The sequence below is a fragment of the Chiroxiphia lanceolata genome, assembly GCF_009829145.1.
Source record: "Chiroxiphia lanceolata isolate bChiLan1 chromosome W unlocalized genomic scaffold, bChiLan1.pri scaffold_60_arrow_ctg1, whole genome shotgun sequence".
Taxonomy (NCBI): Eukaryota; Metazoa; Chordata; class Aves; order Passeriformes; family Pipridae; genus Chiroxiphia; species Chiroxiphia lanceolata.
In genome coordinates this window covers 164007-186357 of record NW_022476506.1, presented here as the reverse complement: position 1 = coordinate 186357, position 22351 = coordinate 164007, and the positions used below count along the sequence as shown (strand labels likewise).

Sequence of the window (22351 nt, the reverse complement as noted above, 5' to 3'; positions counted from 1 at the left end):
ACGAGCATGACACAAGAATGATAATTTCTTAGTTCATAAAACACAGTGACATGAAACTCAGAAGTATGTTTGTGAAAATGTGTTTGGATGGTGGTGGCCACTGTGAGAATTTGTATGTATGTGGATATATGATGATTGATATGTTTTAGTTTTGCTTACAGATACACAAACACCCTTAAATAAAAAACAGAAGACACATAACCCTGGATTGAATGGAGTTCCATTTACAGAAGTGTTTTTAGATTGAATAAAAGCTCTCATGAACAAACCCTATATTAGAAACACCTTTAAGCAAAAGTTAAGGAGCACAAACCCTGAGGTCATCAAGTTGTTAGATTTGGTTCAAGGCCATTTGCTTATGGGTCGGTTCTGGTAAAGCATTGAAAGGATAACTTAAAAAAGGTTAATTTCTGATAAGGAATAATGAGAATAGGTTGAGTAGTTTGTTTAGACTGGCTAAACATGTTTTAAATTGACCCATGGTTATTTAGTTTCACGTTATTTGGAATTTTTTCTTTTTACATTTGTTCCTTGTTTACTTTTCTATAGGCCAGGGACAGACAAGGGATTGCTGGGCATGGCGTGGGCTGTGCAGGGGGGACTGTGGGAAGGGCAAAGCTCCCCTGCAGTTGGGGGCTGCAGGAAAAGTCAAGAGCTCAAAGAGCCTCAATGGCTGTGTTGGACACCAAGGCTGGAGGAGGGAAATGCAGGGCTGCTATGCAGTGGGGAGGGGGCTTTAATTCCAGCAGACACTGATGTGGTGCTGAGGGACTCCATGGCTTCTCTGCCTGAGTCTTTCCTGGAAAGGTCTCTCAAGCCTCTGGGCTCAGGGAAGGGCTTCAGGGAGGAGGAGAACACGTCTTGGCAGGAAACTCCTGAAATCCCCAAGGGACAAATGGCAGTGTCTGCCCCTGCAGGGCACTCAGCCTGGCCATGGCACAGCTGGAGCTGCCTGGCTGGGAGCAGCCCTGTCAGAAGCTGTGGGTGGGCAGGGAGCTGGGCAGGAGGCAGCCGTGTGCCCTGGCAGCAAGAGAGGCCAGGAGCACCCTGGACTGTGGCACCAGGACATCAAGGATGTGCATTCTCCAAGTCACTGTGGCTGAGGAAAACTGAGGGAAGAGCTGGGATGTTTATAAATTGTATTGTGTTTACTTTTTGTTTGTGGGCAATGAAGAGAAACTTTCTGTGGCTCTAAGTCTCACCAGTTCCTGGCTGACCAAAGAACACAAACCTGATGAGTTGGGGTTCCCACTCCAGTGGCACTTGGAGCTCCCCCTGTACCCAGAGCACAGAGCTCCCCTGTCCCACAAAGTGCTTGGAAATGGAGGGGTTAAGGACACAGGACAGGCTGTGGGGACCAGTTGTAGGGCATGGTCAGGGATTTGGGGTGGTTGTGACCCCAGTGCAGGACCTGGCACTTGGCCTTGTTGAACCTCCTTCAACTGGCCTGGGCCCATCAATCCAGCCCGCCCAGATCCCTCTGCAGAGCCTTCCTGCCCTCCAGCACATCAACACTCCCCCCCCCTTTGAACTGACTGAGGCTGCACTCCATCCCCTTGTGCAGATCATTGAGAAAGAGATTGAAGTGCCCTGAGCCCAGTGCTGAGCCCTGGGAACACCACTGGATGGAATTCCATTCCCCACCCCTCCTTGGGCCTGGCCATCCACATACACGTTTCCCCAGTGAACAGATGCTGCAGAATGTGTTTGATAAAGGTCCTGTAAGCCCAGAATATTGGGATGAGTGCAGATTTAGCTCTGCACAACACAGAAATACATTCACTTTCTCTTCCTCCCTCTGTGGATCGAGAGATCTTGTGACTTCAGTGTGCGATTCACTGTGTGCAAAGGGCAAATATGGACAGAATCCATATTGGCTGGTTGTCTCTGTAGCTCTACATCTGCCCCTGACGTGGCAGAGCACACAAACTGCCTGTGTCCTTTTCTCCACTGGTTGTTTTTTGGTTTGGCCCAGAAACCTCCTGAGGTCCCTTCCAGGATGAGTCCCAGAGCACTGCCCTCCACCGTGGGCCTTCCCTTCCTGATCCAGCATCTGTGGGGCAGCAGAGCTGGGTCAGTGCAGGGACAGGGCTGGCTCTGACAGGGGCCATGAAGCCACTGCCAGGAGGTGACAGCAAGGACAGTTTGCAAAGAACAAATTTAGATAGGGTGACTTTGCTGGAATCAAGGGGGTCATTGTGACACCAGAGAAACTCAGGGAATCAATGAGCTGTTGTGACACTTCAGGGTCTCATGGAACCAAAGGTACCCTGGGACAGTTAGGAACCTCATGGAGTCAAGGGCCTATTGAGACACTGTGAAGCTCATGGAACCAGAGGAATTCTGGGAGAGTGTGGAAATTCATGGAATCAAAGGGCCATTCTGACACTGGAGAGTCTCATTAATCTGAAGGAAACCTGGGAGACTGCAGAATCTCATGGAATCAAATGGCCAGTGTGACACGGGGGACCTCATGGAAGCAAAGAAACCCTGAGACTTTTTGGAACTTCATGGAATCAATGGACCATTGTGACACTGGGGAACCTGATGGAATTGTGTGGCCATTGTGACATTGCAGGGCCTCGTGGAATAAAATGAAACCTGGGACACTGGGAAACCACATGGGACCAAGGGGTGCTTGTGACCCTGCAGGACCTCATGGAACCAAGGGAAGCATGGGACACTGAGGAAACTCCTGGAACCAAGTGGCCTTTGTGACCCTGCAGAATTGCATGGAATCAACAACCCCTTGTGACACTGCAGGGCTTCATGGAACCAAAGGAATCCTTGGACACTGTGGAACCTCATAGAAACAAAGGGCCATTGTGACACCAAAGAACCTCACGGAATCAAGGGGCCATTGTGACACTCCCGGGCCTTGTGGATCCAAAGGAATCTTGGGATGCTGTGGAACCTCACAGAATCAAGGGGTCATTTTGACCCTGCGGAGTCTCATGGAGATGAAGAAACCCTGAGAGACTGGAACCTCATGGAATCAAGGGACCATTGTGACAGTGCAGGTCCTCATGGAACCAAGGGAAAATGGGGACACTGTGAAAACTCAGGGCATAAAGGAGCCATTTTGACATGCAGGGCTTCCTAGAACCAAAGGAGGCCTGGGACGTTTGGGATCATCTTGGAATCGAGGGGCCATTGGGACACTGCGGAAACTCCTGAAAGCAGAGGAACCCTGAGACTGAGCAGAACCTGATGGCAGAAAGGAGCCATCGTGCCACTGCAAAACCTCGTGGAATCAAGGGGCCACGGCTTCACATCTGGGTCTCATGGAATCAAAGGAAATCTGGGACACTGGGGAAACTCATGGAACCAGGGAGACCCTGGGACACTGTGGAGCCTCACGGAATCAAAGGGCCTTTGGGACACTGCAGGACCTTATGGGGCCAAAGGAACCCTGGGCCGCTGCAGAACCTCATGGAGGTGGGAAGCTGCTGTGTGGGGGCCCCCACGACAAGTAGCTGAGGCTGCTGAAGGAGAAGGTGAGTGAAGCCAATTTGCAGCAGTGGAAGTCATGGGCAATGCCACTGAGCCCCCTTGCCACAGTCAGTTACTATGGCAACCATCACACATTCCCATTGTGTGCTGGGTTAAAAGTAAACCGGAGGGAGAAATGAACCCACCCGAGGGATTACAAGTCAGACTTACAATTTACTAAGAAGATTACAATAAATACAATGATACAGAGAAAACTGGTTTTAACCCACAAAAATAGCTGTATAACCCAGAAGCCTGGGACAAGAACAGAACAGTGCTGAGCACCACGTGGCCCCCCAGGGTGCAAAGTAAGATGAAAAGGAAAACCTGTTGGTCCAGATGATGGTGGCGGTTCTGTTGAGGTAGTGATGGCAGTCCTGTCAGGAGTGGTAGTGGCAGTCCTGTTGGAGTTCTGGTCCTCCTCTCGATCCCATGAGTGATAGCAGAAGTCCCCAAAGCCCAAGAGTATATGTGCTCAGGTTCAGGTGGGGACGTCCAGCACCTCCCCCAGGGCAGGGAGTTTCACAATGGGCGATTTAACTCTGTGAGTCACGGGGTATTTTTGGAGTGTTTGATGGTCTGGGTGTTGCAGCTGCCTGTTCTGCCAGTACAAGGCGGCCCATTGGCAGAGATGACCCCTCAGGATGGGTGTGAAGGTGCTAATGCCTCCCCGGAGGGGAGTTCTCACAGCTGAGTCATGGCTGTGAAGACAAAGGAACACTCCTTGCACAGTTCTTTCCCAGCCAGCTTGTAGCCTGAGGTGTCAGATGGGCCCTGGGCAGCTGCTGCAAAGGATCCATTCTTAAGAGTTCATCAGAAATGACAGAGAGGGTGTAGAATAAAAATTTTTGGTTGCATGCACACAGTGATAAACTGGTCCTGGCCCCTGCAACTAGGACAGATTGCTAGGTTACCATGGCAACCATCATACACTCCAATTGCCATGGTAAGTTACCATGGAAACCATCATACATTCCCATTGCAATGGTCAGTTACCATGGTAACCATCATACATCCCACTGCTACGGTCAGTTACCATAGCAACCACCATGCATTCCTGTTTCTATGGTCAGTTACCATGGCAACCATCATACCTCCCACTGGTACGGTCAGTTACCATGGCAACCCGCATACATTCCCATTGCTACGGTCAGTTACCATGGCAAACATCATACATGCTCTTTCCTACTGTCAGTTACCATGGCAACCATCATACATCCCAATTGCTACGGTTGGTTACCATGGCAACCATCACACATTCCCATTGCTACGGTCAGTTACCATGGACACCAGCATACATTCCCATTGCTACAGTCGGTTACCATGGCAACCATCATACATTCCCATTGCTATAGTCAGTTGCCATGGCAACCACCATACAGTCCCATCGCGATGGTCAGTTACCATGGCAACCATCACACATCCCACTGCTACGGTCAGTTACCATGGCAAACAGCATACTTCCCACTGGTACAGTCAGTTACCATGGCGACTCACGTACATGACCATTGCTATGGTCAGTTACCATGGCAACCATCACACTTCCCATTGCTATGGTCAGTTACCATGGCAACCAGCATACATTCCCGTTTCTATGGTTTGTTACCATGGCAACCATCACACATTCCCATCGCTATGGTCAGTTACCATGGCAAGCATCAAACATTCCCGTTTCTGCGGTTTGTTACTACGGCAACCATCACACAGTCGCATTGCTATGGTCGGTTACCATGGCAACCATCACACATTCCCATCACTATGGTCAGTTACCATGGCAAGCATCATACATTCCCGTTTCTGTGGTTTGTTACCACGGCAACCATCATACAGTTGCATTGCTACAGTCAGTTACCATGGCAACCATCATTCTTCCAACTGGTACAGTCGGTTACCATAGCAACCACAATATATTCCCATTCATACGGTCAGTTACCATGGAAACCATTGTACTTTCCACTACTATGGTCGTTTACCATGGCAAGCAGCTTACATTCTCATTGCCACGGTCAGTTACCATGGCAACCATCAAACATTCCCATTGCCATGGTCAGTTACCATGGCAACCAGATTACATTCCCGTTGCTATGGTTAGTTACTATGGCAACCATCAGATATTCCCATTGCTATGGTCAGTTACCATGGCAACCATCATACAGTCCCGTTGCTACAGTCAGTTACCATAGCAACCATCCTACAGTCCTATTGCTATGGTCAGTTACCATGGCAACCACCATACGTTCCCGTTGCTACGGTCAGTTTCTATGGTAACCTCTTGGTTCCTCTTGGAGAGAAGCAGATGCAGATGAGCCTCCCTCTTGTCCACCAGCCTGGCAGCTGTGCTCTAAAGGCCTGTGTCCCAAGGGGGGTCTTGACCAAACCTGCACAAACCTCTGGGACTCTGCATCCTGTTGTGGTGCCTTTCCAGTGAATTCCAGGGTTAGCAAAGCCAACTTGAATGGGGTCTTTGTCTCACATCACAATGTCATCCAAACCAGTCTCTCCTCTGACCCTCACCCACAAAAGTTCACCCAAGTTGTTCATCCCCTGGAGCAGCTCCGCAGGTCCAAGAAGCTCCTTCCTGCTGAGGACACCTCTCTCCTGCTCTTCCTATCCTGTGTCTCCTTGGCCTTCTCTCCCAACCCATCACAGCACTGCAACCTGGGAACTGTCTCAGCAGGCCCGGGCTGTTATTGCCTCCAAGAGGAATGAAGAGAGACTTGGGGCTGCAGCTCCTCCTGCCTGTGCCCCACACGCAGGGCATTGGGGCCTGTCTGGCTGCAGCCCCTCAGCGGGGACACTGGGGGTAAGAACAGACTGGCAGTGGGGAAAGCTGCTCTGAAAGCCCCGAGAGCTGGGCTGTGCAGAGGCTTTGCTGACACTGGCCTTGGGGGTGGATGTGCTGGGACTCAGGCCCAGGGGGAAAATCCCAGGCCTGATCCCTGAGGAGATCAGCACATGCTGCTGAAATGCTGGGGGAGAGCAGAGCCAGCAGAGGGAGGAAACAAGTGTGGACAGCCTGGGCTGATGGGATTTGGACTCGTGCCTGGCCCAGCCTTGACTGGGCAGAGAAGGGACAGCCTTTGTGTCCCTGCAGGGCTGGGATTCACTCACTGCCCCAAAGGCCCCCAGTGGGTCTGAGAAGCCCTGGGTGGTGCCTGTCCCACAACTGCTGGGAATGGGGACGGGCTTCCTGCACAGGCCCTGTGCTGTCCAGGGCAGCTGCTGCACTTGTGCTGCAGAGCCCTGGCAACTCCCCTGGCACTACAGGCCCCTCTTTGGCTATTCAATCCAGGCTCAGCTGCCCTCAAATAGGTTCAGCAGTGAAGGGACGTCCAGGAGACAACTACCATTGTACTCTGAGGACATGTAGAAAATACCCTGATAAAGAACAGGAGAGAGACCTCTCTCCCTGTGCCACCTGACTCCATTTGGTCACCTGAGCACCTCTAGGGGCTGCCCTGGACAGAAGGAACAGTGACAGGTTCCCCTGTCCTACATGTGGGCACCTTCTGCCACTCAAGTTGGCCAAAGCAATGTCCCAGCAGCCTCCAAGAAGATCCCACAGCTGCTGCCCTGTCCCTAGGAACTGCTCCACTGGAGCCTGCAGTTCCCAGCAGGAATCTCGGTCACCTCCGGTCCCTCAGAAGGAACCAGGGCTTTGTGTCCCAGCAGGTCACTCCTGGCTTTGGTCTTCATTCGTTGCCATGGGAGCTGGGACAAGGAGTCACGTGCAGGTGCCTGTTTTGGACCCACTGAAGTGGGGCAGGAGGAATCCCAGCCCATGGGGGTTGTGGAGGGAGCTGAGTGTCCTTCTGGCCCCAGGTCTGCAGAGCCACAAGGAGACACCTGTGTTGACTCAGCTGAGTCCCTTTCCTCAGTGCAGGTGAAGGAGATCCCTCCTGGGCACTGTCTGGGTTTCCTGCCTAATGATGGGACATGAAAAGGGGACTCTTGGACTTAACTCTGTGTCTGTTTGGAGAAATGACTCTGCTGAAAGAAGTGTCTGTGCCCAGTTGAGAGAAGGAACATCATTATTTCCTTCAGCTGTGTGCCAGCAGGTTCCCCTGGAGCCCCAGGGACAGCTGGAGGGAGTCCAGAGGGGCAGAGAAAGGGCTGCCTGGGGCTGTTGCTGTGCTGCTGAGCTGGGCCAGGCTCCTGGCACACAGGGAGCTCCTGGTAACCAAGAGCTTCAAAGAGACAGCTCTGCTGGTGAGCAGCTCCTCTGCACTGCCCAGCAGGGCTGAGGGCAATGCCTGCAGCACCCAGGGCACAGGAGAGAAGGCAGAGAGAGGAGAGGCAGCCTGGGCTGGGAGGTGACTGAGCTCTCACTGCTGGAGGAACCTTCCCAGGATTTGAATGAAGAATTCTCTGGCTGTAGGAAAGTTCAACTTGCCTTCCTGGAGGCATCTCCTAAAGCTGCCACATCCCACAGCTTCTAGGATCTTTTAGGAGGACTCTCCCAGTTGCTGCAGTGCAGGGGAAGTGGCCATATGGCAGAGCAGGGCAGGAGCTGCAGGCAGCAAGAGCAGACAGGAGAAGGGAGCAGGAGGTTCAAGGGATCCTGGGGTGGGAGGACAGGGCAGAGCTGCTCAGGAGAGGAACCTTGCCAGCCCTTTGCCACGGTCAGGCTGTGGCTGCAGAGCAGTGCAGGTGAGTTGCTACAAGTGCCTCTCCCAGCTGCCAAATGGCAGCAGTGGCAGGAGCTGTCAGGATGGCTCTGCTGGATTTGCTGGGGTGCAGCAGGAGAAGCTGCTGCAGAGCAGGACTTGCTGCTGCCCCCTCAGAGGCCCAGGGCAAGAAGGTTCCCTGTGCCAGGGCTGGCTGTGGGGTGGGAAGGTGGGGGTGCAGCCAGGGGTGCCCAGGGCTGTGGTGCAGAGCAGGGTCCTGCCCCCAGGGCTCTGTGTGCTGGGGCAGGGACTCTGCTGCCTGCCAGGCTCAGCTCTCAGCCCGGCCAAGGAGCTGCCACGGCCCTGCAGCAGCCAGAGCCCAGGCAAGGCCAAGGCCCTGATTTCCAGCTGTCTCTCTGTGTGTCCCTCCTCTCTTGGCAGCAGCATTGTGGCATTTCACTGCCATCCCCTGTTGCCTGGGCTGTCCTTGTTCTCACCATTGGGTTTTCTGAGCCAGTGTGGGGTTTGGGGGTGGCAGATTCCTGTCCAGACACAAACCCTTTTGGTGCTGCTGTGGGGATGTTCCTGTGGGAGCCAAATGCCCAAGTACCCTCCAGGCAACTGCAGGGTATTCAGCTGTTTGCCTGGGTGTCCTGCAGGGCTGCAGGTGCCCTCCAGAAGGGCACAGCTCTGCCATAGTATCTCTGTGCTGCACAGGATCCCCGTGGAGAAAACTCCTCATTGCTAAATCCATGGAAATGCTCTGGGCAGCTCTACTTGGGAGCTGCAATGATCCCTGTGTGTGGCAGTCTGGGAGCAGAAAGATGAGATCCTAATCAGGCATCCTGAGGAAGGCAAGGATTCTGTCAATCTGCTCTTTGAACCAGGATTCCTCTGCTCCCAGAAGTCTCTTATTTCTTTTTTAAGGGAATTCCTATGGTTGATCCCCCTTCAGTTCCAAGCTGCCAGCCAGGGGCAGCTGTGAACAGCAAAGATGGCCAGCTCTCGTCTCTGCACCAAGAGACCATCCCTTTGCCTCTCAGGACTCACAGGATTTCACTTGGAGCACATTAGAAATGTCAGAGATTTCAACCATCCAAACTCACTCCTGGCAAGAGGAACTGGAACAAAATCAAGTCCCTCAAATCCCCTCCCTCTGTTCTGCGCTTGGGCAAACTGGGAACAGCAGTTCTGGAAACACTTTGGTACCTCACAATTGCATTTAATTGGAGGTCACCCTGTGCTCCAAGTTGCCTCTCACAGTACAGCAGAAGGATTCCTCGGGAGCCCATTCCAGGGTCCCTGCTCTCAATGCCCCCTTCAGCCAGCAAAACCCAGAGCTCGGGGAGAGGGATGCAGAGAGATCTTCCTGAAAAGAGGCCCTGAATGTTGAATTCCTATGAGACATGCAAGATGTTTTGCTGATTGAGTCTGGCCTAATTCAGTTCTGACTTTTTTCTCCTAAACAGAAAACAATAACTTGAGGCAGCAAATGTGCAACAGCAGCTCCATGCCCCAGTTCCTCCTGCTGGCATTCGCAGACAGGAGGGAGCTGCAGCTCCTGCACTTCTGGCTCTTCCTGGCCATCTCCCTGGCTGCCCTCCTGGCCAACGGCCTCATCCTCAGCGCCGTAGCCTGTGACCACCACCTGCACACCCCCATGGGCTTCTTCCTGCTCAGCCTCTCCCTCACAGACCTGGGCTGCATCTGCACCACTGTCCCCAAAGCCATGCACAATTCCCTCTGGGACACCACAACCATCTCCTACACGGCATGTGCTGCACAGGTCTTTCTGCTGTTCTTCTTCTTTGGAACAGAGTTTTCCCTCCTCACCATCATGTGCTACGACCGCTACGTTGCCATCTGCAAACCCCTGCACTACAGGACCCTCCTGGGCAGCAGAGCTTGTGCCCACATGGCAGCAGCTGCCTGGGCCACTGGCTTTCTCTATTCTCTGCTGCACACAGCCAATACATTTTCCCTGCCCCTATGCCAGGGCAATGCCCTGGGCCAGTTCTTCTGTGAAATCCCACACATCCTCAAGCTCTCCTGCTCACATTCAGGCTACCTCAGGGAAATTGGGCTTCTTATGGTTAGTGCCTGTTTACTGTTCGGTTGCTTTGTTTTCATTGTTTTCTCCTATGTGCAGATCTTCAGGGCTGTGCTGAGGATCCCCTCTCAGCAGGGACGGCACAAAGCCTTTTCCACGTGCCTCCCTCACCTGGTCGTGGTCTCCCTGTTCCTCAGCACGGTATTCTTTTCCTACCTGAAGCCCCCCTTCATCTCCTCCCCATCTCTGGATCTGACCCTCTCAGTTCTGTACTCGGTGGTGCCTCCAGCACTGAACCCCTTCATCTATAGCCTGAGGAACCAGGAGCTCAAGGATGCCCTGAGGAAGATGATGACTGGATGCTTTTTAGGAGCAATAAATTGCCAATTTTTTAGTGCACAGCATTCAGAATGGGACTCCTTATTGGCCCAGCCTTCCTGCTCAGGTTTCTCGTGGAGGTCATCGGGTTCTTCTTGCAATAATTTTCTGTGCAATTAAATATTGAGCAGCCTGTCCTGGTTTAAAGACACATATTGGGGTGGGAACTCCAGTGAAATGAACTCACTCCCCTTTTATTCCCCACCAATACAGGGAAACAAAATACAAGGAGATGTAAGTGAAAAAATAAGAGTTTACTGACAAGAAGTATAGCAGCAAAAACAACAATGCCAACAGAAAGTTCAAAGCAACAGCAGAGACAGAAATTGCCTCCTCTCTCCCCCCCCCCGCCCCAACTCCCTTTTGTAAACAGATAAAAACAGGGATCAACACGTGCCTCCCTTCCCCCTTTTCCCCCTGAATGAACAAAGAACAAAAATTAAAACCAGGGGAAAGAGAGGGTAAAGCAAAATCTGGGAAACTCTCTGGTCTGAGATCAGTTGTGCTGCCCAAGAACATGCTGACTCCAGAGGTGTCCAAGTGGGGCAGAGCCGGTGACTCCAGTCTGTGCGGTGGCGGGGAGGAGGCAGCGGCTCTACTTGATTCCATGGAGTTCTGGGGAGGCACAGTGGGTGCCATGAGACTCTTCAGTGTCACTATGGCCCCTTGGTTCCATGAGGTTCCACAGTGTGACAATGGTCCCTTCATTCCACAAGGTTGCGTCATGTCAGGGTCCCCTTGGCTCCAGGAGGCCCCTCAGTGTCACCAAGACCCCTTGATTAAATGAGCTTGCCCTGTGTCCAAATGGCCCCTTGGTACCACAAGGTTTCACAGTGTCCGGGTGTTCCTTTGTTTCCACCAGGTTCTGCAGTGTCCCAGGGTCCCTTTGGTTCCATAATGCCTGGTCACAATGGCCTCTTGATTCCATGGGATTCGTCAGTGTCACAATGGCCCCTTTGTCCCACCAGATTCCACAGAGTCCCAGTGCTCCTTTGCATCCATAAGGCCCTGTAGTGTCACAATGTCACCTTGATTCCATGAGGTTCCAATTTGCCCATGGGTTCCTTTGGCTTCACAGGGCCCTGTAGTACCAAAATGGCCCCTGGATTCCATGAGTTTCCACAGTGTCCTCAGGTCCATAGGGCCTTCAGTGTCATAATGCCTCCTTGATTTGCAGAGTGTCCCGGATTCCTTTGTTTCCGTGAGAGTCTGCAGTGTCAACGTGGCCTCTTGATTCCATAAGGTTCTGCAGTGACACAATGGCACCCCAATTCCATGAGGCTGCACGGTGTCCCCGGGTTCCTTTGGCTCCAGAATGCCCTGTAGTGTCACAGTGGTCCTTTGAGTCCATGTGGTGTCCTCGGTGTCACAATGACCCCTTGATTCCATGTAGTTGCACAGTGTCCCTAGGTTCCATTTTTCCACGAGTTTCCCCAGTGTCACAATGGCCCCTTGATTCCATAGGGTTCCCCAGTGTCCCAAGGTCCATTTGGCTCCAAAAAGGCCCTGTAGTGTCACAGTGGCCCCTTGATTTTATGAGGTTCCACTGTGTCCCAGGGTTCCTTTGTTTCCATGAGACTCCACAGTGACACAATGGCTCCCTGGTTCCATGAGGTTCCAAAAGATTTCAGGGTTCCTTTCGTTCCACAAGATGTTAAATGGTCCCCTGGTTCCACAAGATTTCAGTGTCCCTGTGTTTCTTGGTTTCCATGAGGTCCTGCAGTGCCACAATGGCCCCTTGGTTCCTTGAGGTCGCACAGTGTCATCACAAAGCTGACCTCATCCTGATGAAAGTTTGGGGGAGATTAGGAGGAATTGGGACAAAAGGGATTGGGTATTTGGGGAAGGAAAGAGGGGCTTGTCCAACAGAAGGGAAAGATTTTGATGAGGTAAAAACAGGTTCAGGTGATTCTGAGGGTGCTGAAACACTGACTGTGTAAACACTCCTGATGGACCTTTACACTATTTCTAACCTCAAGCCCCAACCTAAAAGTGCTGCCCCTACCACTGAAAGGAATCCACTGCTCTAATCGCAACCTCAACCTGACCTCAAAGGCAAACCCCAAACCCAGAACTCCAGAGTCTTCTTTGTCCTCTAATGCCCACCCCATTCCCAAATCTGTATTACCAGTATGAAAAGCCAAACTTTAATCCTAACCCAGCCCAAAACCCTAATCATGAACCAGACACTGCCAGCAGAACAACAAACCTTCCAAAGTTCTTCCTAATCCCAACCTTGAGCTGTAAACCCCAAGCCCTGCCCATTAACCACCCCCACAGCCCTTGGGAGCAGGGCAAGGACCTGGAGGGCCCAGAGTAGGCCCAGGGTGTTGGCAGAGGAATGGGAGGTGACCGGGATGTGCTCAGCTCTGGAGTGACCCCCAGGAGAAGGGCCTGGGCTGTGTGAGGGATGTCCTGTGGCACAGGGGCTCAGGATCCAAGTTAATAAGGCCAAATGCACATGGGGCTGCCTTGGGGGGTGTGTGGCCACCCAGACAAGGGAGTTGTCATCTCCCTGGACTCAGCCCTGGTGTCACCACATCTGGACTGGTCTATCTGGGTGTGAGGTTCACCATTCTGGAGGAATGAGGAAGAACTGGAGAGGGTCTAGAGGAGATCTGACAGGATGGAGATTTTCTTGGTGCTGGAAAGAAAAAGAAACCCCTAAAGTGCAGCTTGGAAGGTTCAGACTGAAGGTGAGGAAAAAGGAATGTTACTCAAAGGGGAACCTTATGGTGCCAGAGGTCACTAAGAGGGTGATGGCATGGCTTTGTGTTCCAGGGAACAGCCAGAGCTGGTGCAGAGACACCAGGAAGGGTCTAGAAATGCTACTGGGAGGGGGGTGGGAAAGCGGGAGGGGTGTGTGCAGCCTGCAAGGCCAGAGCAGCAGCAGGGCCAGGCCAGGACAGCCTGCAGGAGAGATGGCCAAGGGCTCTGGCAGGGCTGCAAGGCCCAAAGGCACCCAGGCCTTTGTCCCCTTGCCTCTGGCAGCTGCCTCTGCCACTCAGGCCACCACAAGCAACTTGCCTTGCAGGTTCTGCCCTTGGTTTCTGCCTCACCCCTCCCTCAGGAGCCTGGCAGGGGTTGCTCAGGTTTGGGCCTTTGTTGTTCCTCCCCCTCCCATCCCAGTGCCCCCCAAACAGCCCTGAGCCAGCCGGGAGGGACAGGATCTGCTGGGCCAGGGCCTGGGGCTCAGGCCTTGGCCTTTGTGCTCCACAAAACCAAGCCAGGCTTTGCTCAGCATTGCAGGGGCCTGCCCAGAGCCTTTGTCTGCCTGCACTCCTGGCCTCCAAGGAGCTGCTCCAAGGAGTCCCTGGGGAGGCTTTGGCAGTGCCTGCCCTCAGTGGGGCCCAGCAATGCTTCAAGGCACTTGGAGTTTGGCTTCTGACTTCTTGAGCAGCTGCTTCAATCTTCTCTCAGTACCTCAGGATCATGGGCTGGGCTGCAAACACACCGTAGGGCTCGTTAAAATCCAGAAATCCCTCAGGATCTCTTTGTCTTCCTTTAATTGTCTTCAAGGTAATTTCAAAACAAGTCTTCAAAGTTTGTGCCTTTTTTTTTTTTAATTCAAGGATGGATATTTTTTAGTTCAGAGAAGAGGTGATAGAGGTGTTCTCCAAGTGATCTTGATGCTGAGTGTCTCCTCAGGAGATCCACACACCCTGTATGATCAACCTTGCTCCTCACCCCCCAGCCTCACCAGTTCTGACATGGACCATCTTGGACTGACAGCTGATGCAGCTCCAAACACACTGTAGGACTCATTAAAACACTGAAAAACAAATTATGTCCCTTCCTTTAATTGTCTTCATGTCTTCAAGACATCAACAACTAATTAGACTTGTTTTGTAGTTTAGCTAAGGAGGAATATTTTAAAGTGGATGTCATGAAAACGATTTTTTTTTTTAAAAGGGAATGATTTACACAGAGCCTTGGGATGCAAGAGGGTCAGGGTACAAAGGATTTGGATCCAAAGACAAGGGGGGCAAAGTAGCATTTAATCATTGACGAGCTGAACAGTTATGAAGTGATTCAATAGAATTTGCTACAATTTTAACAGTGACTGAATTATACATTATTCACAACAACATTCACACCCCAGTCAATTGACACCCGCACCCAGGCAGAGATATGTGGACATATCAATAGCTGGGTGTGTAAAGGTCCTTCTCCAAAATTCTCCTTGTTGTCAGGGAAGCACTCCCACAAATCCCTTTGTGTTTCCCAACAGACAAGGGTCACAGCTGGAGAAGTGTTTGTTGAGGGGGATCAGAATTGTCCTGGGCATCAGCGACGGTCTTTGGAGCCCACCAAGGCTCTCTCACTTCTCCTCCTTCTCCACTCCCCTTGGTGCCTGCAAGGTTGTTTCTCCCCCATTTCTCTCACTCCTGTCTGGGTTACAGCACCCTCAATTTTATCCTTTCTCCAAAAGGTTATCACAGAGGGGCCTCTGGAATTGCTTTTTGGCTCAGCTTTGGGCACTGGCTGGTCCATTTTGAAGCCACCTGAAACTGGCTCTCTCTGACAGAGTCAACTCTTGATCTCCTCTTCCCTAAGGGAAACCTGCAGCCCCCTCACTGCTACCAAACCTGAGACACGAGGTCATTCAAGTGCCCAGGAATACAGGAGGTCATTGAGCCCATTAATTCCTCAGGCTGGTTAAACAAGACTTTGTCCTCTTCCTGTCCCTGACTGCAGGTTCTTTCTGTCAGAGCAGAGCTGGGCTGGACCTCAGCCGTGCTTTGCTCCAGAGCCTGCTGGGGTGGGGGCAGATGGCAATGGCAGAGGGACTGAGGTGCCCCGAGGAGAGCAAACCCTGCTGTCCCCAGGGCCAGAGAGACACAGGGCTGGGCTGGGCAGCCTGGCAGGACAGCGCTTTGCTGCCTGGGGGGCTCTGCCACCGTGGAGGGCCTGGAGGCTTCTGATCTGCAGGAAGGACAAGGGGCTGATGGGAATGTCCTTGGCTTTGGACATCCTGTGATCCAGGAATATCACTGCTCTGTTCCTTGGCTGCAGCATCACAGGGATGACTGAGGGTTATCAAGCATTGGAACAGAATATGCAGGGTGATTGAGTCACCCAAAAATCATAGAATTGTTATGGTTGGAAGACACCTCTGAGACCATGGAGTCCAACCATTAACCCCACACTGGCATCTTCACCACTAAACCGTGTCCCCAAGTGCCACAGCTCAATGTATTTTGAATACTTCCAGGGATGGTGAAGGTAAGACCCCAGGTTTGAGCTACAAGCTCAGCAAAGGGGTTTTACTTTGAAAAATATAAAAAGCACCAAAAATAGCCTCCCTCCAGATATTTGAAAAGGGCCTTCACTTCTTTTAATACCTTGAGAGAGACCGCAAGGGAGAAGACACTGCACACGTTTTCTCGGGAGTTCAAACCCCACACTTTTACTGGCAAACTTTAGAAAATAAGGGAGCTTGGCAAAAGTTGAAAGGGCAACCAGAATAGAGCATTCCCCAAAGCATTGACTGATCACATGCCAACCCATCCAAGTCAGCTGGATGGTTCATTGACAATGTGTCCCGAGGGGCGGGACCCCCGATGCCATAGAAACCCCTCCCCCCGGATTAGGAAACATTTGGAACTGAGGTGTTCAAGTGGAGCATGAAAATGAACAGCAACTTTCCTAAAGCAAAGACCCAAGCAGAACAAAGCCAGGCCCCAGCAGTGGCAGAGCAAAGGTCCCCCCATCCCTCTGTCCCTGTGGACTCCCTCTCGGGGCAGCCCCGGGCACCAAAGAGGACCAGGGCCCGGCGTGTTCTCACCCCTTGCTTCTCTCGAGTTCTCCCGGCATCTGAGCACAGCATGGGATGGGGAAATTGAGCTAAACCACAACAGAACCTCATGGAACCGAGTGGCCATTGGGACACTGCAGGGCCTCCTGGAATCAAGGGGCCGGTGGGACACTGAGGAGCCTCTTGGAGCCAAGGGAACCCTGGGGTGTTCTGGAACATCGTGGAATCAAGGAGCTACTGTGACACTGCAGGGCCTGAAGGAACCAAAGGATCCAAGAGACGTTGTGGAACCTCAAGGAAGCAAGGGGTCATTGTGACTCTCCCAAGCCTCATGGAACCAAAGGAATCCTGGGACATAGTGGAAAGTCATGAAATCATCAGGGCCACTGTGACACTCCAGAACATCATGGAACAAGGATCTGCTGTGACACTGAGAGTCCTCATGGAACTAAAGGAACCCTGAGAGTTTTGGATCCTCATGGAATCAAGGAGCTGATTCTGGCAGGATGCTCTGCTCTGATAATACCTAAACAATGGTCAGAGAATGCAAACAATTCAAGCTCTCTGTGGTGAGTTACTGCTGGTGTCAAGTTGCTGTTTTTAATGTTGAATTATGCTAAACCCAAATGCTTCATGAAACTTCAAACACACATCCTGCTTTTTGAAGCAGGATTTGACAGATAAGCTGCTCCCTGGCCTGCAAATATGTCCGATAGTCAAACCCTTTATAACTATAAAAGCCCTGTCCAACTTTCCTGTGGCAGATTCTTCCACAGAGTTCCTTGAAGTGTGTGGAGCTTCTGCCATGAAGCAGGGACAGCTCTTCATGGTCACTGCCCAGGGGTAAAGTGAAAGAGAGAGAACTACTCCCTGTCATTGTGGGGTGAGTTACCTCAATCTCTGCTTCAGGATTGTTTCTTTTTGCTGGCTTTGATTCAATTGCTTTAATAGAATGACTTTGATAGACTGCACTGTCCTATCTTACACTATACTGCTAGGAGGTTTTGGCTTTTATACTGTGCAGTAAATAATTCTCTTTAAGGTCTTTCACCTGTTCACTTGTCTGATCATTTGTCATAATTTTCTATTTGTTTGTCATAATAAATAATTCATTTTATAGAAATATTTCTGATTTGCCATCACTAAAACCTGCAGGACAAAGTGATTGAATCACACCTCTGTAATTTCATTCAGTTTAAACAAAAATCTGAGCCTGAGATTGGATCCAGCCAGAGCCAGGCTCCTCTCTGAGAAGGAATTTGGAAAGCAAGGGGGTCCTTTCTGCACCTCATAGCTCAACGAGACGGCTTCTGCCATCAACTTTGTCTAAGCCTTCCACCCCCCCAGCCCCAAGCCATGACACTTGTCCATGCAGTGCAAACATGGACTCCTGAGCTGGTCATTTGCTGTCCCTCCTTGGAGGGAAGAACAAGCCCAATGGCCCGGGGTGAGAGGCCAGTGCTGGCAGCGGCGCTGGCTGTGCCAGGGCACTGCTGGGTGCCCCCACCCTGAGCACTCCCACCCTTGTGCTGGTCACTGCTGTTTTCCTCTCCAGGGTGTTGTGTTGGGCACATCCTGGAGAGCAAATTGAAAAGAAGATTGCAGCTTTGAGGCCCTACTCTGAGGAGATGCCCCTGCAGGATGGCAGTGCTGCTGCAGAGGTCAGCTCTGTGCCAGCAATGCCCGTGGCTGTCCCTGCCTGCAGTCCCTGGACAGTCCTGCAGCAGGACTGGCACCGACTGCCAGAGCACTGAGGCTCCAACAACACAGGGCTCTGCAGGACAGTGTGGAAGGGAAGGGAAAGGAGGCCACACAGGAGAAGGGCTGCTGCTCCCTGGCACTGCTGCTCTGCTGGGACTCTTTTCTGGCCCAGCTCTGCACAGAGGCACCGACCCTGCAGCTCCAGAGAAGTCAGAGAGGGAAGATGTCAGGCAAACAAGTCAATGTAGAGTTTATTTGGTTTAAGCACACAGTGAGTAAAATTCCCAATTTGTACAGCCTCTGGGCCAGGCTAGAAAGGCAAACACTGAACTGAAAATGGTGTTTATATATATAAAAATATATATATACTTTCATATATATATATGTATATATATATATATATTTATATATTTAAAGATTTTTTTGTGTGAACAAATTCTCACAAAAACAACATCCCTACCAGGAGCAAAAAATAGAGAAGATACGGTGGGCCTTTAATGAAGTCCATAACAGGATTGGCCTTTAATGAGGTACATAACATGCAGAAGAAAGAGAGTTTATTGTTTCCGAAAAACACCCAGTTATGAGTTTCCTTAGGGCATCCTTGAGCTCCTGATTCCTCAGGCCGTAGATGAGGGGGTTCAGTGTTGGAGACACCACTGAGTACAGAACTGACACAATAAGATCCAGGGATGGGGAGGAGATGGAGGGGGGCTTCAGGTAGGCAAAGAATGAGGTGCTGATAAACAAGGAGACCACGACCAGGTGAGGGAGGCAGGTGGAAAAGGCTTTGTGCCGTCCCTGCTGAGAGGGGATCCTCAGCACAGCCCTGAAGATCTGCACATAGGAGAAAACAATGAAAATGAAAAAAACAAGTGCTAAACAGGCATTAACCACAATGAGCCCAATTTCCCTGAGGTAGCCTGAGTGTGAGCAGGAGAGCTTGAGGATGTGTGGGATTTCACAGAAGAACTGGCCCAGGGCATTGCCCTGGCACAGGGGCAGGGAAAATGTATTGGCTGTGTGCAGCAGAGCAGTGAGAAAGCCAGTGGCCCAGGCAGCTGCTGCCATGTGGGCACAAGCTCTGCTGCCCAGGAGGGTCCTGTAGTGCAGGGGTTTGCAGATGGCAACGTAGCGGTCGTAGCACATGATGGTGAGGAGACAAAGCTCTGCTGAGATGAAGAAGAAAAAGAAAAAGAGCTGTGCAACACATGCCGTGTAGGAGATGGTTGTGGTGTCCCAGAGGGAATTGTGCATGGCTTTGGGGACAGTGGTACAGATGCAGCCCAGGTCTGTGAGGGAGAGGTTGAGCAGGAAGAAGCCCATGGGGGTGTGCAGGTGGTGGTCACAGGCTACGACACTGAGGATGAGGCCGTTGGCCAGGAGGGCAGCCAGGGAGATGCCCAGGAAGAGCCAGAAGTGCAGGAGCTGCAGCTCCCTCCTGTCTGCAAATGCCAGCAGGAGGAACTGGGGCATGGAGCTGCTGTTGGACATTTGCTGCCTCAAGTTATTGTTTTCTGTTTAGGAGAAAAAAGTCAGAACTGAATTAGGCCAGACTCAATCAGCAAAACATCTTGCATGTCTCATAGGAATTCAACATTCAGGGCCTCTTTTCAGGAAGATCTCTCTGCATCCCTCTCCCCGAGCTCTGGGTTTTGCTGGCTGAAGGGGGCATTGAGAGCAGGGACCCTGGAATGGGCTCCCGAGGAATCCTTCTGCTGTACTGTGAGAGGCAACTTGGAGCACAGGGTGACCTCCAATTAAATGCAATTGTGAGGTACCAAAGTGTTTCCAGAACTGCTGTTCCCAGTTTGCCCAAGCGCAGAACAGAGGGAGGGGATTTGGGGGACTTGATTTTGTTCCAGTTCCTCTTGCCAGGAGTGAGTTTGGATGGTTGAAATCTCTGACATTTCTAATGTGCTCCAAGTGAAATCCTGTGAGTCCTGAGAGGCAAAGGGATGGTCTCTTGGTGCAGAGACGAGAGCTGGCCATCTTTGCTGTTCACAGCTGCCCCTGGCTGGCAGCTTGGAACTGAAGGGGGATCAACCATAGGAATTCCCTTAAAAAAGAAATAAGAGACTTCTGGGAGCAGAGGAATCCTGGTTCAAAGAGCAGATTGACAGAATCCTTGCCTTCCTCAGGATGCCTGATTAGGATCTCATCTTTCTGCTCCCAGACTGCCACACACAGGGATCATTGCAGCTCCCAAGTAGAGCTGCCCAGAGCATTTCCATGGATTTAGCAATGAGGAGTTTTCTCCACGGGGATCCTGTGCAGCACAGAGATACTATGGCAGAGCTGTGCCCTTCTGGAGGGCACCTGCAGCCCTGCAGGACACCCAGGCAAACAGCTGAATACCCTGCAGTTGCCTGGAGGGTACTTGGGCATTTGGCTCCCACAGGAACATCCCCACAGCAGCACCAAAAGGGTTTGTGTCTGGACAGGAATCTGCCACCCCCAAACCCCACACTGGCTCAGAAAACCCAATGGTGAGAACAAGGACAGCCCAGGCAACAGGGGATGGCAGTGAAATGCCACAATGCTGCTGCCAAGAGAGGAGGGACACACAGAGAGACAGCTGGAAATCAGGGCCTTGGCCTTGCCTGGGCTCTGGCTGCTGCAGGGCCGTGGCAGCTCCTTGGCCGGGCTGAGAGCTGAGCCTGGCAGGCAGCAGAGTCCCTGCCCCAGCACACAGAGCCCTGGGGGCAGGACCCTGCTCTGCACCACAGCCCTGGGCACCCCTGGCTGCACCCCCACCTTCCCACCCCACAGCCAGCCCTGGCACAGGGAACCTTCTTGCCCTGGGCCTCTGAGGGGGCAGCAGCAAGTCCTGCTCTGCAGCAGCTTCTCCTGCTGCACCCCAGCAAATCCAGCAGAGCCATCCTGACAGCTCCTGCCACTGCTGCCATTTGGCAGCTGGGAGAGGCACTTGCAGGAACTCACCTGCACTGCTCTGCAGCCACAGCCTGACCGTGGCAAAGGGCTGGCAAGGTTCCTCTCCTGAGCAGCTCTGCCCTGTCCTCCCACCCCAGGATCCCTTGAACCTCCTGCTCCCTTCTCCTGTCTGCTCTTGCTGCCTGCAGCTCCTGCCCTGCTCTGCCATATGGCCACTTCCCCTGCACTGCAGCAACTGGGAGAGTCCTCCTAAAAGATCCTAGAAGCTGTGGGATGTGGCAGCTTTAGGAGATGCCTCCAGGAAGGCAAGTTGAACTTTCCTACAGCCAGAGAATTCTTCATTCAAATCCTGGGAAGGTTTCTCCAGCAGTGAGAGCTCAGTCACCTCCCAGCCCAGGCTGCCTCTCCTCTCTCTGCCTTCTCTCCTGTGCCCTGGGTGCTGCAGGCATTGCCCTCAGCCCTGCTGGGCTGTGCAGAGGAGCTGCTCACCAGCAGAGCTGTCTCTTTGAAGCTCTTGGTTACCAGGAGCTCCCTGTGTGCCAGGAGCCTGGCCCAGCTCAGCAGCACAGCAACAGCCCCAGGCAGCCCTTTCTCTGCCCCTCTGGACTCCCTCCAGCTGTCCCTGGGGCTCCAGGGGAACCTGCTGGCACACAGCTGAAGGAAATAATGATGTTCCTTCTCTCAACTGGACACAGACACTTCTTTCAGCAGAGTCATTTCTCCAAACAGACACAGAGTTAAGTCCAAGAGTCCCCTTTTCATGTCCCATCATTAGGCAGGAAACCCAGACAGTGCCCAGGAGGGATCTCCTTCACCTCCACTGAGGGAAGGGACTCAGCTGAGTCAACACAGGTGTCTCCTTGTGGCTCTGCAGACCTGGGGCCAGAAGGACACTCAGCTCCCTCCACAACTCCCATGGGCTGGGATTCCTCCTGCCCCACTTCAGTGGGTCCAAAACAGGCACCTGCAGGTGACTCCTCGTCTCAGCTCCCATGGGAATGAATGAAGACCAAAGCCAGGAGTGACCTGCTGGGACACAAAGCCCTGGTTCCTTCTGAGGGACCGGAGGTGACCGAGATTCCTGCTGGGAACTGCAGGCTCCAGTGGAGCAGTTCCTAGGGACAGGGCAGCAGCTGTGGGATCTTCTTGGAGGCTGCTCGGACATTGCTTTGGCCAACTTGAGTGGCAGAAGGTGCCCACATGTAGGGCAGGGGAACCTGTCACTGTTCCTTCTGTCCAGGGCAGCCCCTAGAGGTGCTCAGGTGACCAAATGGAGTCAGGTGGCACAGGGAGAGAGATCTCTCTCCTGTTCTTTATCAGGGTATTTTCTACATGTCCTCAGAGTACAATGGTAGTTGTCTCCTGGACGTCCCTTCACTGCTGAACCTATTTGAGGGCAGCTGAGCCTGGATTGAATAGCCAAAGAGGGGCCTGTAGTGCCAGGGGAGGTGCCAGGGCTCTGCAGCACAA

General features: G+C 52.3%; 2 protein-coding genes across 2 annotated transcripts; one reads left to right on the top strand and one right to left on the bottom strand.

The window, feature by feature from the left end:
- The first annotated feature begins 9591 nt into the window (after positions 1-9591).
- On the top strand, positions 9592-11761 carry LOC116781567 (olfactory receptor 14J1-like). Its single transcript, XM_032677222.1, has 2 exons — positions 9592-10521; positions 11705-11761. The coding sequence occupies exons 1-2, from the start codon at positions 9592-9594 to the stop codon at positions 11759-11761; spliced, it is 987 nt and encodes a 328-aa protein (XP_032533113.1).
- A 6747-nt stretch (positions 11762-18508) lies between these two features.
- LOC116781579 (olfactory receptor 14J1-like) lies at positions 18509-19483 on the bottom strand. Its single transcript, XM_032677233.1, has one exon. The coding sequence runs from the start codon at positions 19478-19480 to the stop codon at positions 18509-18511; it is 972 nt and encodes a 323-aa protein (XP_032533124.1). The 5' UTR covers positions 19481-19483.
- Positions 19484-22351: the final 2868 nt, after the last annotated feature.

What these genes read in the sequence shown, in the direction of transcription:
- LOC116781567 (XM_032677222.1), top strand. Translation starts at nt 9,592, where the DNA reads ATGTGCAACAGCAGCTCCATGCCCCAGTTCCTCCTGCTGGCATTCGCA. An exon ending in TGACTGGATGCTTTTTAGGA is followed by an intron (nt 10,522 to 11,704) that starts GCAATAAATTGC and finishes CTTGATTTGCAG; the next exon opens with AGTGTCCCGGATTCCTTTGT.
- LOC116781579 (XM_032677233.1), bottom strand. Translation starts at nt 19,480, where the DNA reads ATGTCCAACAGCAGCTCCATGCCCCAGTTCCTCCTGCTGGCATTTGCA.